This window comes from Bufo bufo, chromosome 10 (assembly GCF_905171765.1).
Source record: "Bufo bufo chromosome 10, aBufBuf1.1, whole genome shotgun sequence".
Taxonomy (NCBI): domain Eukaryota; kingdom Metazoa; phylum Chordata; class Amphibia; order Anura; family Bufonidae; genus Bufo; species Bufo bufo.
This window is the reverse complement of record NC_053398.1, coordinates 120,821,640-120,839,622: the sequence shown is the minus strand read 5'-3', so window position 1 is coordinate 120,839,622 and position 17,983 is coordinate 120,821,640. Positions and strand designations below refer to the sequence as shown.

General features: G+C 43.7%; 1 protein-coding gene across 1 annotated transcript in view; it reads left to right on the top strand.

Moving 5' to 3' along the window:
- VAT1L (vesicle amine transport 1 like) overlaps positions 1–17,983 on the top strand; it is a 66,771-nt gene that overhangs the window by 10,760 nt on the left and 38,028 nt on the right. The window contains exon 2 of the mRNA XM_040409594.1: positions 10,359–10,488. Coding sequence (XP_040265528.1) covers positions 10,359–10,488 — 130 coding nt within the window. The remainder of the gene's footprint in view (positions 1–10,358; positions 10,489–17,983) is intronic.

Here is a 17,983-nt window from a genome sequence, read left to right as displayed (position 1 = left end):
CCCACAACTGGGCGACAGTCCCTGTACTGCAATATGTGAAGGGCGAGACAAACACAGGGACAAACAGACAAACAAACACAATGAGATTAGTCGTACAGAAAAAGGATCAAAAGCCAGACGGTCAACACAGTAAAAGTACACCAGAGGCAAAGAAGAAACCCAAAACATGCCAAAGAATCAGAACCAGGAGATCAAATACGATACCAGAACGCCAGAAGTCAAAACCGTAGTCACCAAGTCAAATTACGAAATCCAAACCCAAGGGAATCTTCAGTTACACAAGGAACCATCGGGGAAGCCAGGGGACAAGAAATTCAGCGGCAACTGCACCCACAGGGGCCAAGAGCTGGGAATGATCTCCACTGACCTCCATACACGTCGGGCGGAGCCGTCAGCCGACGTGCTCCATCATTGGCCCAAGGCTTAGAGAGTTGTATCTCAGGTTTGTTTCCCCTGGGAACCATGACAGTAACCCCCCTTCAGGAGGGGCCCTCGGACCCAGGTTTGTCAGGGTGTAACTAAAGAAATCTTTTAACTTCATTTATATTTATGAATAATAATAAACAATATTACCTGTGCTTACATCATTTATATGGATAGACGAAGAGGCAGTACTATCTGTGCCTACAACATGTAGAAGGGAAGACAAATAGGCAGTACTATCTGTGCCTACAACATGTAGAAGGGAAGACAAATAGGCAGTACTAGCTGTGCCTATGTCATTTATAGTGATAGACAAAGAGGCAGTACTAGCTGTGCCTATGTCATTGATAGTGATAGACAAAGAGGCAGTACTAGCTGTGCCTATGTCATTTATAGTGATAGACAAAGAGGCAGTACTAATTATGCCTACATTATTTATAGGGATAGACAAAGAGGACATATTATCTGTGACTACAACATATAGAGGGAGAGACAAGAGGCAGTACTATCTGTGCCTACGTCATTTATATGGATAGACAAAGAGGAAATCAATATGAATTAACTAAAGAACCCTTAAAACTATAGATTTTATTAATACACTTAAAATGACCTTGACCGGTCAACTAATACACATATACCCTAAATGGGATGAGAAAGGGTCCAGGATTGAGGTAACAAGAGGATATCAATCGTTAAAGGGACAGTACTATCCCTATTATGTTCCTGATTGATCCTCAGCCCAGAGGTATCACCTAATGGTGGTGACCCCCTGTCCTCGTACCTATCCTGGATAACCCTAGTTAGCCCTGAAAAAAGTACCCTGTCACCCCGACGCGTTTCCCCCACTCGTTAGGTTCATCAGGGTGTACAAAAGACGGGTGCTCACACAAAACAAAAAAGTGGGCTTATAGATAAAGGTGGGGTTGGTGAAAAAAAATATATATATATATACCTGTAGTGGGATAGTTCACTGATAGGATGATACATTTAGATGTCCCACTAACCGGCGTCCAGCCCCACCGAGGTCCAGGATAACTGCGGTCCTACAAAGAGATAGACAAAGAGGAAGTATTATCTGTGACTACAGCATATAGAGGGAGAGACGAGAGGCAGTACTAACTATGCCTATGTCATTTATAGTGATAGACAGAGGCAGTACTAACCGTGCCTATGTCATTTATAGTGATAGAGAAAGAGGCAGTACTATCTGTGCCTACACCATTTAGAGGGAGAGACAAGAGGCAGTACTATCTGTGCTTACATCATTTAGAAGGAGAAACAAGAGGCAGTACTATCTGTGCTTACATCATTTAGAAGGAGAAACAAGAGGCAGTACTATCTGTGCTTACATCATTTAGAAGGAGAAACAAGAGGCAGTACTATCTGTGCTTACATCATTTAGAAGGAGAAACAAGAGGCAGTACTATCTGTGCTTACATCATTTAGAAGGAGAAACAAGAGGCAGTACTATCTGTGCTTACATCATTTAGAGGGAGAGACAAGAGGCAGTACTATCTGTGCTTACATCATTTAGAAGGAGAAACAAGAGGCAGTACTATCTGTGCTTACATCATTTAGAAGGAGAAACAAGAGGCAGTACTATCTGTGCTTACATCATTTAGAAGGAGAAACAAGAGGCAGTACTATCTGTGCTTACATCATTTAGAGGGAGAGACAAGAGGCAGTACTATCTGTGCTTACATCGTTTAGGGTCCATTCACACGTCCGTGGGTGTTTTGCGGTCCACAAATTGCGGATACGCAAAACACGGACACCGGCAATGTGCGTTCCACATTTTGCGGACCGCACATCGCTGGCACTATAATAGAAAATGCCTTTTCTTGTCCTCAGTTGCGGATAAGAATAGGACATGCTCTATTTTTTTTGGGAACGGAATATTGGATCCGGAAATGCGTAGTGTGCCGTCCGCATCCGTTCCGGCCCCATTGAAAATGAATAGGTCCACACCCGTTCCGCATATTGAGGAACGGATCCGGACCATTCATACGGACGTGTGAATAGACCCTTAAAGGGATAAAGAAGGAGCAGGTCCATTATCTGTAACTGCAACATGCAGAAGAGAAAGAGGTAGTACTATCTGTACTTACATTATTTATAGGATAGACAAGGAGGTGGAAGCACTATCTGTGCCTAGGGTTGGGCGATATACCCCGGTATTAAAAAAAAACGGCGATATCGCTGTTTCCTAATTACCGCAGTATTTTGTGACGTCATAGAAGCGGTCATGTGCGCTGACTGCTTCAAAATCTGCGTCCGTGGCCGCCCGCCGCAGCATGATTCTATACCAATTGCTGCCCACAGTGGCTACCCCGGCTGTCCCCATACAGTATAACGTCTCCTTGTGGCTGCCCCCATACAGTATAACGTCACCTTGTGGCTGCCCCCCATACAGTATAACGTCTCCTTGTGGCTGCCCCCATACAGTATAACGTCTCCTTGTGGCTGTCCTCATACAGTATAACGTCTCCTTGTGGCTGCCCCCATACAGTATAACGTCTCCTTGTGGCTGCCCCCATACAGTATAACGTCTCCTTGTGGCTGCCCCCATACAGTATAACGTCTCCTTGTGGCTGCCCCCATACAGTATAATGTCTCCTTGTGGCTGCCCCTATACAGTATAACGTCTCCTTGTGGCTGCCCCCATACAGTATAACGTCTCCTTGTGGCTGCCCCCATACAGTATAACATGTACTTGTGGCTGCCCCTATACAGTATAACGTCTCCTTGTGGCTGCCCCCATACAGTATAATGTCTCCTTGTGGCTGCCCCCATACAGTATAACGTCTCCTTGTGGCTGCCCCCATACAGTATAACGTCTCCTTGTGGCTGCCCCCATACAGTATAAATGTCTCCTTGTGGCTGCCCCCATACAGTATAACGTGTCCTTGTGGCTGCCCCTATACAGTATAACGTCTCCTTGTGGCTGCCCCCATACAGTATAATGTCTCCTTGTGGCTGCCCCCATACAGTATAATGTCTCCTTGTGGCTGCCCCCATACAGTATAATGTCTCCTTGTGGCTGCCCCCATACAGTATAACGTCTCCCTGTGGCTGCCCCCATACAGTATAATGTCTCCTTGTGGCTGCCCCCATACAGTATAATGTCTCCTTGTGGCTGCCCCCATACAGTATAATGTCTCCAAGTGGCTGCCCCCATACAGTATAACGTCTCCTTGTGGCTGCCCCCATACAGTATAACGTCTCCTTGTGGCTGCCCCCATACAGTATAAATGTCTCCTTGTGGCTGCCCCCATACAGTATAACGTGTCCTTGTGGCTGCCCCTATACAGTATAACGTCTCCTTGTGGCTGCCCCCATACAGTATAATGTCTCCTTGTGGCTGCCCCCATACAGTATAACGTCTCCTTGTGGCTGCCCCCATACAGTATAACGTCTCCTTGTGGCTGCCCCCATACAGTATAACGTCTTATTGTGGCTGCCCCCATACAGTATAAATGTCTCCTTGTGGCTGCCCCCATACAGTATAACGTGTCCTTGTGGCTGCCCCTATACAGTATAACGTCTCCTTGTGGCTGCCCCCATACAGTATAATGTCTCCTTGTGGCTGCCCCCATACAGTATAACGTGTCCTTGTGGCTGCCCCCATACAGTATAACCTGTCCTTGTGGCTGCCCCCATACAGTATAAATGTCTCCTTGTGGCTGCCCCCATACAGTATAATGTCTCCTTGTGGCCCCCATACAGTATAACGTCTCCTTGTGGCTGCCCCCATACATTATAACGTCTCCTTGTGGCTGCCCCCATACAGTATAACGTCTCCTTGTGGCTGCCCCCATACAGTATAACGTCTCCTTGTGGCTGCCCCCATACAGTATAACGTGTCCTTGTGGCTGCCCCCATACAGTATAATGTCTCCTTGTGGCCCCAAGTGTTTTTTTCTTCTAAATGGGCATTTATCGCGATATATATCGTTATCGCAATACATTTTTTTATATCGTTATCGTGGGAATATTTTTGATATCATCCAACCCTATCTGTGCCCACATAATTTACAGGGAGGCAGTATTATTTATATATTTTGCAGAAAGAGACAGGGAGGCAGTATTATACTGTATATACCTATACAGGGAGGCAGTATTATACCGTATATACCTATACAGGAAGGCAGTATCATACTGTATATACCTATACAGGGAGCCAGTATTATACTGTATATACCTATACAGGGAGGCAGTGTTATACTGTATATACCTATACAGGGAGGCAGTATTATACTGTATATACCTATACAGGGAGGCAGTATTATACTGTATATACCTATACAGGGAGGCAGTATTATACTGTATATACCTATACAGGGAGGCAGTATTATACTGTATATACCTATACAGGGAGGCAGTATTATACTGTATATACCTATACAGGGAGCCAGTATTATACTGTATATACCTATACAGGGAGGCAGTGTTATACTGTATATACCTATACAGGGAGGCAGTATTATACTGTATATACCTATACAGGGATGCAGTATTATACTGTATATACCTATACAGGGAGCCAGTATTATACTGTATATACCTATACAGGGAGGCAGTGTTATACTGTATATACCTATACAGGGAGGCAGTATTATACTGTATATACCTATACAGGGAGGCAGTATTATACTGTATATACCTATACAGGGAGCCAGTATTATACTGTATATACCTATACAGGGAGCCAGTATTATACTGTATATACCTATACAGGGAGGCAGTGTTATACTGTATATACCTATACAGGGAGGCAGTATTATACTGTATATACCTATACAGGGAGGCAGTATTATACTGTATATACCTATACAGGGAGCCAGTATTATACTGTATATACCTATACAGGGAGGCAGTATTATACTGTATATACCTATACAGGGAGGCAGTATTATACCGTATATACCTATACAGGGAGGCAGTATTATACTGTATATACCTATACAGGGAGGCAGTATTATACTGTATATACCTATACAGGGAGGCAGTATTATACCGTATATACCTATACAGGAAGGCAGTATCATACTGTATATACCTATACAGGGAGCCAGTATTATACTGTATATACCTATACAGGGAGGCAGTGTTATACTGTATATACCTATACAGGGAGGCAGTATTATACTGTATATACCTATACAGGGAGGCAGTATTATACTGTATATACCTATACAGGGAGGCAGTATTATACTGTATATACCTATACAGGGAGCCAGTGTTATACTGTATATACCTATAGAGGGAGGCAGTATTATACTGTATATACCTATACAGGGAGCCAGTATTATACTGTATATACCTATAGAGGGAGCCAGTATTATACTGTATATACCTATAGAGGGAGGCAGTATTATACTGTATATACCTATACAGGGGGGCAGTATTATACTGTATATACCTATACAGGGAGGCAGTGTTATACTGTATATACCTATACAGGGAGGCAGTATTATACTGTATATACCTATACAGGGAGGCAGTATTATACCGTATATACCTATACAGGAAGGCAGTATCATACTGTATATACCTATACAGGGAGCCAGTATTATACTGTATATACCTATACAGGGAGGCAGTGTTATACTGTATATACCTATACAGGGAGGCAGTATTATACTGTATATACCTATACAGGGAGGCAGTGTTATACTGTATATACCTATACAGGGAGGCAGTATTATACTGTATATACCTATAGAGGGAGGCAGTATTATACTGTATATACCTATACAGGGAGGCAGTATTATACTGTATATACCTATACAGGGAGGCAGTATTATACTGTATATACCTATACAGGGAGCCAGTATTATACTGTATATACCTATACAGGGAGGCAGTGTTATACTGTATATACCTATACAGGGAGGCAGTATTATACTGTATATACCTATACAGGGATGCAGTATTATACTGTATATACCTATACAGGGAGCCAGTATTATACTGTATATACCTATACAGGGAGGCAGTGTTATACTGTATATACCTATACAGGGAGGCAGTATTATACTGTATATACCTATACAGGGAGGCAGTATTATACTGTATATACCTATACAGGGAGCCAGTATTATACTGTATATACCTATACAGGGAGCCAGTATTATACTGTATATACCTATACAGGGAGCCAGTGTTATACTGTATACCTATAGAGGGAGGCAGTATTATACTGTATATACCTATACAGGGAGCCAGTATTATACTGTATATACCTATAGAGGGAGCCAGTATTATACTGTATATACCTATAGAGGGAGGCAGTATTATACTGTATATACCTATACAGGGGGGCAGTATTATACTGTATATACCTATACAGGGAGGCAGTGTTATACTGTATATACCTATACAGGGAGGCAGTATTATACTGTATATACCTATACAGGGAGGCAGTATTATACTGTATATACCTATACAGGGAGGCAGTATTATACTGCATATACCTATACAGGGAGGCAGTATTATACTGTATATACCTATACAGGGGGGCAGTATTATACTGTATATACCTATACAGGGGGGCAGTATTATACTGTATATACCTATACAGTGGGGCAGTATTATACTGTATATACCTATACAGGGAGGCAGTATTATACTGTATATACCTATACAGGGAGCCAGTATTATACTGTATATACAGTGAGGCAGTATTATACTGTATATACCTATACAGGGAGGCAGTATTATACTGTATATACCTATACAGTGAGGCAGTATTATACTGTATATACCTATACAGGGAGGCAGTATTATACTGTATATACCTATACAGGGAGCCAGTATTATACTGTATATACCTATACAGGGAGGCAGTATTATACTGCATATACCTATACAGGGAGGCAGTATTATACTGTATATACCTATACAGGGAGCCAGTATTATACTGTATATACCTATACAGGGAGGCAGTATTATACTGTATATACCTATACAGGGGGGCAGTATTATACTGTATATACCTATACAGGGAGGGAGTATTATACTGTATATACCTATACAGGGAGGCAGTATTATACTGTATATACCTATACAGGGAGGCAGTATTATACTGTATATACCTATACAGTGAGGCAGTATTATACTGTATATACCTATACAGGGAGGCAGTATTATACTGTATATACCTATACAGGGGGGCAGTATTATACTGTATATACCTATACAGGTAGGGAGTATTATACTGTATATACCTATACAGGGAGGCAGTATTATACTGTATATACCTATACAGGGAGGCAGTATTATACTGTATATACCTATACAGGGAGGCAGTATTATACTGTATATACCTATACAGGGAGGCAGTGTTATACTGTATATACCTATACAGGGAGGCAGTATTATACTGTATATACCTATACAGGGAGGCAGTATTATACTGTATATACCTATACAGAGAGGCAGTATTATACTGTATATACCTATACAGGGAGGCAGTATTATACTGTATATACCTATACAGGGGGGCAGTATTATACTGTATATACCTATACAGGGGGGCAGTATTATACTGTATATACCTATACAGGGAGGCAGTATTATACTGTATATAACTATACAGGGGGGCAGTATTATACTGTATATACCTATACAGGGAGGCAGTATTATACTGTATATACCTATACAGGGAGGCAGTACTCTTGGTGCCTGTAACACTTTTTCTCCTTGCCCATTTACCACCACATTACACTACACGGATGGTGGTCACCTGTACCATATATTATACCAGAGCGGCAGCGCCATACGTGGGGGAGTGCGTATTATAATACAGTGCCGTACGCTCATGATTTAGACTCCATTTTGCACATTGTCTGAACTATTCCACATATTTGCCGACATCATGTCGCCCCTGGGGCAGACTTATTATGACACGTGGAAATGGCACTGCTTGTATGGTATCTGAAAGTACCCCGAGCCTCCATGTCTGGCAATGCAGGTTTTAATGTACATAACTCCGAAAAGATTAAGAGAGACAATGGTGCACGGCCATGTTGCCATGGTGCAACTTTATTAAAGCAGTTTAACTCGCAGCATGTACATAGGCTTTATCAAGGAAAACGACATAATGCTACTGGTCAGACGTCAATTACCATGGCTGCAGTAATAAGGTGAGATATTCCGCTCACATTACATACTTAAGATTTGGAAAGTTTGGATTTCTTTCTGGATTATTAGGGTTTTCCTAAATGGGGCGTTATGACATCACCGGATGAGACCTCTGCCTGTGTGACCCAATGTTTGACACGAGTACGCCGTGATCGCTAAACTTCTTAAAGGGAATATGTCATCACAAAATGGCCTAACATTTCATTGACGTTTTTTTTATTTTATTTTATTTTTTTATTTTTTATTTTCCATGTCACTATCTATAGTAAATACCTAAAATGATACAGTTTTTTGTACGTAGGCCTAATAATATGCCAAGACTTTATGTTCTTTACAGGTACCTTTTCAGTAGCCATCTTATTATCATCACAGGCAGGATTACATTGACAGATATTACCTCTTTTTCTCTCTTTATAGATAGATAGATAATACAGGATCCACCATTTACAATAGGTGATATCTGTCACGTTCGGGTGTGGAAGGGAAACACCACACCGAACATAGGAGGGAAAGGGGTGAGAGAATAAGGCCTGGAAACTAGGGAAAGGAGATGGACACCTCCTAGATAAACCCTAGTCAAGTCCTGACTAACTACCAGTATCAGACCCCAGAGGTAGGTGAGTTCATACACAGGAATAACTCACCCTAAGGCCTCTTGCACACAAACGTATTTTCGTTCCGTTTAGTTTTTTTGGCCAACCGTATACGGAACCATTCATTTCAATGTGCATTCCGTTTCCGTGTTTCCGTTCCGGAAAGAAATAGAACATGTCCTATTATTGTCAGTATTACGGACAAGATTAGTACTGTTCTATTAGGGGCCAGCTGTTCCATTCCGCAAAATACGGAATGCACACGGATGTCATCCGTATTTTTTTTTTTTTTTTTGCGGACCGCAAAATACATATCGTCATGTGCAAGAGGCCTAAAGGACTCTGGTACTAATGTCAGGACTGAGACCACCTGTTCCTCCAAAAGGAAGGACGAACAGGAGTCTCCTTCAGGGCTTAATACAAATGATAGGGAAATGCAACACACAAAATAACCCAAAGAAAATACAAAAGGGAAGGAAAACACTTAACTTTAAGTGGCTATGGCAGCACCAGGAACTCAGCCAAGATCCACACACCAGCTATCCACGACTCAAACTAAAGCTGTAAACCGCACAGCATAGTGGGAGAAACAGCAATAAATAGAGAAGGTTAAATGACCCTAATAGCCACACCTGGGGATAGAAGGTGCGGCAAGCGCCAGAAACAACACAGACGTCATTTGATCCAAACGGAAAACATGTCAGATCAAACCACGTGTTTCCAGTCTCACCGATCTCCTGCCACCTGTCGCGGGAACGTCCGTGACAATATCACAGCTTATCGTCTCCCTCCTGACCTCTGCACAGAGCATGCCTAGAAAACTCTCCCATAGAAGTCAATGAGGTCCGCTCCTGTCTATTGTGTCTGTGGCCGATGTGGTTGTTCTCAAAGGACTTCTCGGCTTAGTGGCCCTTGTCAAAATTGCATGATTGTAAGATTTTTTTAACCATAGATGGTGGTATGAGAAAATGCTAAAAAAAATACGGTTAAAGGGGTTGTCTCACTTAAGCAAGTGGCATGTATCACATAGAGAAAGGTAATACCCCCCACCACCACCATGATGTTCATAAGCCTTATCGGGGAAGATGGGCAGGGGCTGTCTTCAGGGGCTCTTTTTGTCATGCATGCAGCACATCATCTTGTGTTCTGCAGGGAATTGAATTATTTTTACCTTTTCTTCTCTCCCTTTTGCTTACAGCGGGCTGAACTTCATTGATTTGATGGTTCGACAAGGAAACATAGATAATCCCCCCAAAACGCCACTGGTTCCCGGTTTTGAACTGTCTGGAATTGTTGAGGCCCTCGGAGGAAATGTTACTGATTTTGAGGTAAGCCTTGATGCATGTCACAAAAATTTGCTTAATAATCCTTCATTCCAAATATTGTCTTCTGTTTTTAGAGGCTATGTACAACTTCGGGGGCCCTTTTTTTTTTTTTTATTGCATTTTAATCCTTTTGGGCTAAAAATAATTTTTTCAATCGGTCTTTAATTAAAAATATGCAGCCGATCTGTCAAAAAGGGTTAACTGTTTGTCTAGCTGTGTATATTGTACTTTCACTTTGTGCCATCATCTAATAAATTAGTAATATCTCTAAATTACTAAAAGGTCGTAAAAACACTTGTGTAAAGCGCCCTTTACACGGGGTAAGAATTGAACAGATCATTGCTAACGAGCGCTCATAATAGATCTGGCGGTGTAAATGCACCGCCGATTACCCAATGAACGAGCTTTTCGGATCGTTTGTGTAGCACCAAAAAAATCCTTGTCTTCTAGGTGGCAGATCGTGCGGTGCTGCCGGGAAACGAGTCTGTATGAGGAAGAGCAATGGCATTAGCGATCGCTCCTCCCCATACTCTGGAGGAGATCGGTGCATGTAAATGCATCGGTCTCCTCCACTAGCGATCAGCAGATTGTTGGGAAGGAACGCTTCCTTTCCTACAATCTGCTTGTACATCGTCCTGTGTAAAGGGACCTTTAGCCACATTCTTATCAGTAAGACAAGAATTGAGATTAATAACTGTTTATAAGATCAGTGATAAGGAGCCATCGGCTGAGCTGCCTGACAGAACAGAGTGAAAACAGACAGCATGCTACTAGAGAATCTCAAGGCTGCACAGAGAAAAGGGCTCAACTTTTTTTAAATAAAGACCAATCGAAAAAATGATTTTGTAGTTCAAAATGAGTACAATGCAATAATAAAAACTATTACTTTCAAAGGTGTACATAGCCTTTAAGCTTAAGTTTTTGGAAATTATTATCTTACAGATGAGCGAATCGATTCATCACATTAGTCAGACTTCTTCCCCTTTGGTGGGGGGGGGGGGGGAGGGGACTGTCTCCACAGGTGAAAAGGCACCCACTTTCCATATGATTGTCAGGGACGGACATCCTGCCAGCCCTGTCAGTCTCGTTCCTGTTGGCTCGGGAGCAGCTACTGCACACCCGCCACTAGACTTCCGAGTGGCGGTACATGCACAGTAGCCAAATTGGAGCTTCGGCAGTGGCACAGGCAGGAGATTCACAGCCCCCTCCACAGATGAAGAAGTCTGACTAATGAGACAAATTGATTCCCTACAATCATCTCTACATTGTCTATGAGAATCGATGTTGAAGGGGTTTTAACCTACTGTGCCACCTTTCAGTTGTGAGTTTAGGGGTTAAGTGGGTAAAAACAGCAAATCTCCAGGGTTGCAGCTGCTGGAACCATCAAAGGGGTTGTCCAGAATTAGAAAAAAACATGGCTGCTTTCTTCCAGAAACGGCACCACTCTTCTCCATGACTTGTGTTTGGAATTGGCAGTTCCACTCTACTCACTTCAATGGAGCTGGGCTGCAATACCAGACACAATCCATGGACAGGTGTGGCGCTGTTTCTTGAAGAAAGGTTCCATGTTTCTCTAATACTGTATGTGGTTTCCACAGGACTGCATGTGAACCTGCACCATTAACTTAAAGGGGTATGCCGTCATCAGGCATTTGTGGCATGTTTCTGGATCACGTCTGTTTTCCCTCTGCTTTATTTCTGCCTCTGTTGGCCTTTACTGTAGAATTAGAGTCAGAAAACCCTTATTCTTCTGAAAGGCGGGGGATCACTATAGATAACACAAACTTGAATGTCATTGAGTTAACCTTTGAACTCAGGGGTCTAGATTAATTTGCTCCATGTGAAGTCCGTAAAATCCTGCTTGTCTTCTGACTGTAGCTCCATCAGAAGTGCGGTCTGCTTGCAAAGTTGGGTTAAGTGGTAAGATCCTTGACGCTGGGAACTTCTGTCTGATTTCTACTGGGATCCAGGATCTATTGTCCCGGGGGGTGGTGAAGGAGGGCTGACAGACCAACAGCCTGGATTTTGGCCTGTCCAAATTCATCTTTTTCAGTCCTGTTGCTTACCCCGAGATGTCTGGCAGCTGCTCCTTTTATTGAAGTAGGTTAGGCTAGTTTCACATTGGTGGCACTGCTCTCCGGCAGGCTGTTCCGGCAGAGGCTTAGAGATCCGGCATTGCCGGATGTTACCGGAATGCCCGCCAGCCACATAAACTATAATGGGGACCTGCAGAGATCCGGCCACTACCCAACAAATATACCAGGACTCGGCCAATTCTTGGCTTTCTATGCCGGAACGGCCTACCGGAGGACTGTGCTGCCACAAATTTGAAAGAAGCCTTAGCCTATAGTGTTCAGCCAAACCATGCTTTGCATGTTTTTGGGGTCTGGATACCCCTCAACCAATCTTATTGAGTTATAAGTAGGAAAACCAAGGAAAGTTCCCAAGGATCTTACTATTTCTACTCCTATTTATATACCTTTAAGCTGCTGCCGGCAAGGGTATGCTTAGTTTCCCCGTATTGAGGATTCCATGGATGTTCATACTATCCAGTGGATACATAGGAAGGACTATGCCACCTAATGGTGCACTGACGTTTAGCTGACAAAGGGGAACCCAGAGAAGAGGATCTCCCCCTTGTCTAGGTTTGGTGGACAGGGAGGTCAAACGGGCTGTGGGCTTATATAGGCAAACACTAGGAGGAAGGTGGGAATCATTCACATTTTCCTGTGGGACTCTTCATAGCTCTTCCACCCCTTATTTTTTTGGAGCTTCACGTAAATGTAATACGTCCATTTGGTAGACAATGGGGTATGGTGCAGGGAGAATGTAGGCGACACCACCTCCTCTTTATCTCACTTGGAGGCTAATAGGTGTCGCGGCCTGTGGTGGGCGCCGTGATGTGGTGGCAACACATGCTGTTGCCTGCGGCAACGTGGTGTTGTGGTTGCATGCGGGGGCAGTGTCACGGCCTATGTTGTTTGTGTCGTGACACGTTTGCCACTCATGCAGTTGCCTGTGGCAGTGTGTTGTTTGTGCATGTGTGAGCGATTTCCCTTTTGGTTGTTTCCCTTCCCTGTCTGGTGTGCGTGGGGTTGGTTCGCTGGCTGGTTTGGAGCGGGGTGGTGGGTTGGGTGTGGTCTCAGGTCTCTTTGTGTCCTTTAGCTTGGAGACTGAGATCAGTTGGTTTGTCTGCCTTGCATGTGAGATGCTTGCTCTGTGCATGGACGAGATCTGAGGGCCATCCAAGTTTGACATCGGTGTCTAGTTTATGGTGTGGGTTTGAGTTGGAGGTTTGTTATACGTCTGGGTGTTTGTTTCATGTAGGTGTGTACTGGCCTGCATGGACGTTTGACGTTTTCCCCTTTTGTGTGTGTGTCCTCTGAAAGGGGGTTGTTTCCCGGAGGGGGAACTACTCTACAAGATAGTGTGCTGTCCTGCCTGGAGCTTCCGTGCATCCGGTGTTCGCATGGAGGTCCGGGTAGTTGTTGGTGCTGTCTTTCCATCTCTGCTGCGGCAGGTAAGTGTTGGTTGTTTCTAGTGTTCTGTTGTTACACTGTGTACTTACCTGCCGTGTAGTTGCTGCATTCTGTCTTTCTCCCTGTCAGCTACTGGGCCTCTGGAGATGCCTGTCATCAATGGTGATGGATGAACAGGAGGTCTCTGCCCTGTCACGATGTTGAGGGCAATGCAGGGATTCCTAGACTTCTAGGTTCGTGGGTATGGGCCCCCTTACCATTGAAGGAGGCTCATACATATGGCTATTTGAGGGAAGCTTTAGGAGGTGACCAGCTCCCTTTTCCCTGCCTATGGCCTAGTAATTGGCGACATTGTATGGTGGGGAGTTTTCCCTACTCCCTACCGTGACAATAGGCTTCTGGTTACATCATCTAGATTACGTTCTTGATGGTTACTCTCAACAGGAGGCTCAAATGCATGAGGGTTTCGTAAGGCAGCTTTTCTCAGCCTGGACCACCTGACCACCTTTTCACAGCTGAGCATAGTGTTGGCTATAAGTCCATTCCATCTTAAAAGACCTGCAATTTTCACTCAAGCCTACCGTACAGGAGCCACGGTTTGGTTTATTCTGCTGTTACCACTATATCCACAACAGCACTTGTCTTTCTATAATGGAGTTACTTGAACCAGGCCAGTCAAGAATCTGTGCTGATTGGGTGACTCCTCGCAGTCTCTTTTTGTGTCCTGTCCGGCTAACTGACTCACCCCTCTCACCCGTCTTCTTGTTATAGCAGCATCCTTCATCACACCATGTGGCTTCAGCTACTACTACTGCTTGTTCCCTGTGGCAAGTCCTTGTATAATATGCAACAGCGACACCTGGTGTTGGGAGTGAACACTGCAGAACCAGCTGTACATGTCACAGCAGAGGCTGAATGGACAAAACACAGTACTGACGGACATCACCAGTATCTTTCTCTTAAAGGGATAGTGTCCTGCAAACAAAGGGGAATGCCAACATGCACCACACACAAAACAGATCACACATAACATGGGTGTTGCTCTGGACATACCCTATTGCTTCTTCTACAAATTCGTAGGCTCCCGCTAGCAGGGCAACCCTAATGACATCACTGTCATGGTCAGACGGTAATTTTAGATGAAGTATTGCACTCTATTGTTAGCTTGCTCGGGCAGGGTGCAAACCTCTAGGGGCACAGCTCATTAGCGCGGCGCGCCTCGCAAATTGATTTAGACTACAGTATATGAGGTTGGGGGCTCAGCAGCTTCACCCATAGACGAAAAAAGAAAAAAAAAAAACACGTCTTTCTCGGTTATAATTGAAGTCACGTTGCCCAAGTTTACTTGTTCGTGCGATATGACAGGTCTGCCCTCTCCATGGCAACGGCGCCTGGTAAAATGAATAGCTGGCCCTCACTGTGGGACGGTAATTAAAAACGTGACCGAGAGCTGTATTTGACCTTTTCCCTACAGGGGAAACAAGAGCTTAATGATCGTTTCAGCAGCTCTTAACACAATGCCATAATCTGTGGTACAATAAGCCCCCTCTGCTCACGTAAAGGGGCATCAATCAAACCAAATGAGGCGCTCCGATACCCACCTGTGCCCTAGCAGGGCGGCATTCACGGGCCGGTCAGCCAGCAGCAGCTCGGCTGTTATTTCAGAGGCTGGTAGCAAATACGTTGAAATGATGGGTGCGCCGTCCGGTATCCCAGGGCCAAACTTGGGCTGAGAGGTTCAGAATAACATAAAAAAATAATTGGGGTCATTTTTTCAGAATTTTTTGCTCACGTTTTAAGTAAAAAAAATATAAACGGGCATAAGAAGTGCCAAATTTATTAAGAGGGGCACGTCTACTAATATTTTGGTGCATCTGCGCCAAAATATTTTAATTTTTTTTTTATCTATGAGCGTCTTTGTTTTTTAGGTGACAATTTTAGGTATTTCTGTCAACTTTTCAAAAATGCTGGAGGTGTTTTTTATACTGTAAAAAGCAGTTCACCCAGCCATTTAGGGAAAAATGCCCCAAAAACTGCAGCATGGAACGTACTGAGCATATTTAGCGTTTTTTTTTTTTACTGGTAAAGGACCCTGACAGCAGTTTTCGGCATTTGTAACACTATATTTGTCAGGGCGTGTAGGCCTCACCCCTCCCAGTCCAGTAGTAATCGCAGCCTCGACCGTATCTATTTTGCGGTCCATGTTGCTCAACCCTTTTGAAGTCAGCGGGTCCGTGGTCCAGGTTTGGCGAACGTATTCTATCTTTTTTTTGCGGAACGGACATACGAATGTGGAAAGCACGCTAATCACCCATGTCCGTTCTGCAAACGGACAGACTATGTCCACAAAATGCGGACCACGGAGCCATTGAAAACAATGGGTCCACAAATAAAATGGATAAAATAATAATACCGACCGTATCCTTATTTTGCCGATCCACAATTTGCGGACCACAAAATGAATACGGTCGTGTGCTTTGGACCTAAGCTGTACTTTTTTGAGCAAAAAAAGGAGGAGCTTGTGCAAAAATTTTTGACTTTCTGGCGCCATTTGTAAGGGATAAATTCATCCCATTGAATTAACGGGGTCGTCCGGTCAGTTAAAAAAGATAGAGCAAAATATTTCTCCGCATTTTCCATATGGTCACTAGACCGGAACAGCGCGGTGTTTACAGTCGTGGCAAGATGTCCGCTGGTCACGTGATCTCTCCTGCTTTCTTTGGAGCGGATATTCGAAAAATATAAAAATACTAAAAAACCTCTTTAATGATCAGGCAGTGTCCAGGGCTTTACCGTCAGTCCTGTGTAAAATTACACACAACGTCATAACATGGAGGTGTGCCGAATAACAAACCCAGCCCTGCTACATCTCTGCATAGATTACCGTACATTCCTAAACGTTCACACAAACGTTTTTTGCGTTCCGTATACGGAACCATTCATTTCAATGGTTCCGCAAAAAAAACCTGAATGTACTCCGTATGCATTCCGTTTCCGTTTTTCCGTCCCGTTTGAAAGATAGAACATGTCCTATTCTTGCCCGCAAACCACGTTCCGTGGCTCCAGTCAAGTCAATGGGTCCGCAAAAAAAAGCGGAACACATACGGAATGTACTCCGTATGTCTTCCGTATCCGTTCCGTTTTTGCGGAACCATCTATTGAACATTTTATGCCCAGCCCAATCTTTTCTATGTAGTTACTGTATACGCCATACGGAAAAAACGGGAGGGAACCGGAAACACTACTGAAAAAAAAAAACACGGAAAAGCGGCCCACAAAACAGCCTCTTTCACACTAGCGTGATGGATTGGCTCCAGATGCGTTCAGTGAAACTCACACCATTTTGCAAGCAAGTTCAGTCAGTTTTGTCTGCGATTGCGTTCAGTTGTTCAGTTTTTTCCGTGCGGTTGCAATGCGTTTTGATGCGTTTTTCACACGCGTGATAAAAAACTGAAGGTTTACAAACAACATCTCTTAGCAACCCCATCAGTGAAAAACGCATTGCATTCGCACTTCCTTCCGGATGCAATGCGTTTTTCACTGAAACCCCATTCACTTCTATGGGGCCAGGGCTGCGTGAAAAACACAGACTTAGGCCTCTTTCACACGGGAGTTGCGGGAAAAGGTGCGGGTGCGTTGCAGGAACACGCACAATTTTTCCGCGCGAGTGTAAAACATTGTAATGCGTTTTGCACTCGCGTGAGAAAAATCACGCATGTTTTGTACCCAAACCCGAACTTCTTCACAGAAGTTCAGGCTTGGGATCGGTGTTCTGTAGATTGTATTATTTTCCCTTATAACATGGTTATAAGGGAAAATAATAGCATTCTGAATACAGAATGCTTAGTAAACTAGCGCTGGAGGGGTTAAAAAAAAATAAAAAATTATTTAACTCACCTTAATCCACTTGATCGCGCAGCCGGCATCTCTTCTGTCTTCATCTTAGCTGTGTGCAGGAAAAGGACCTGTGGTGACGTCACTCCGGTCATCACATGATCCATCACATGATCTTTTACCAT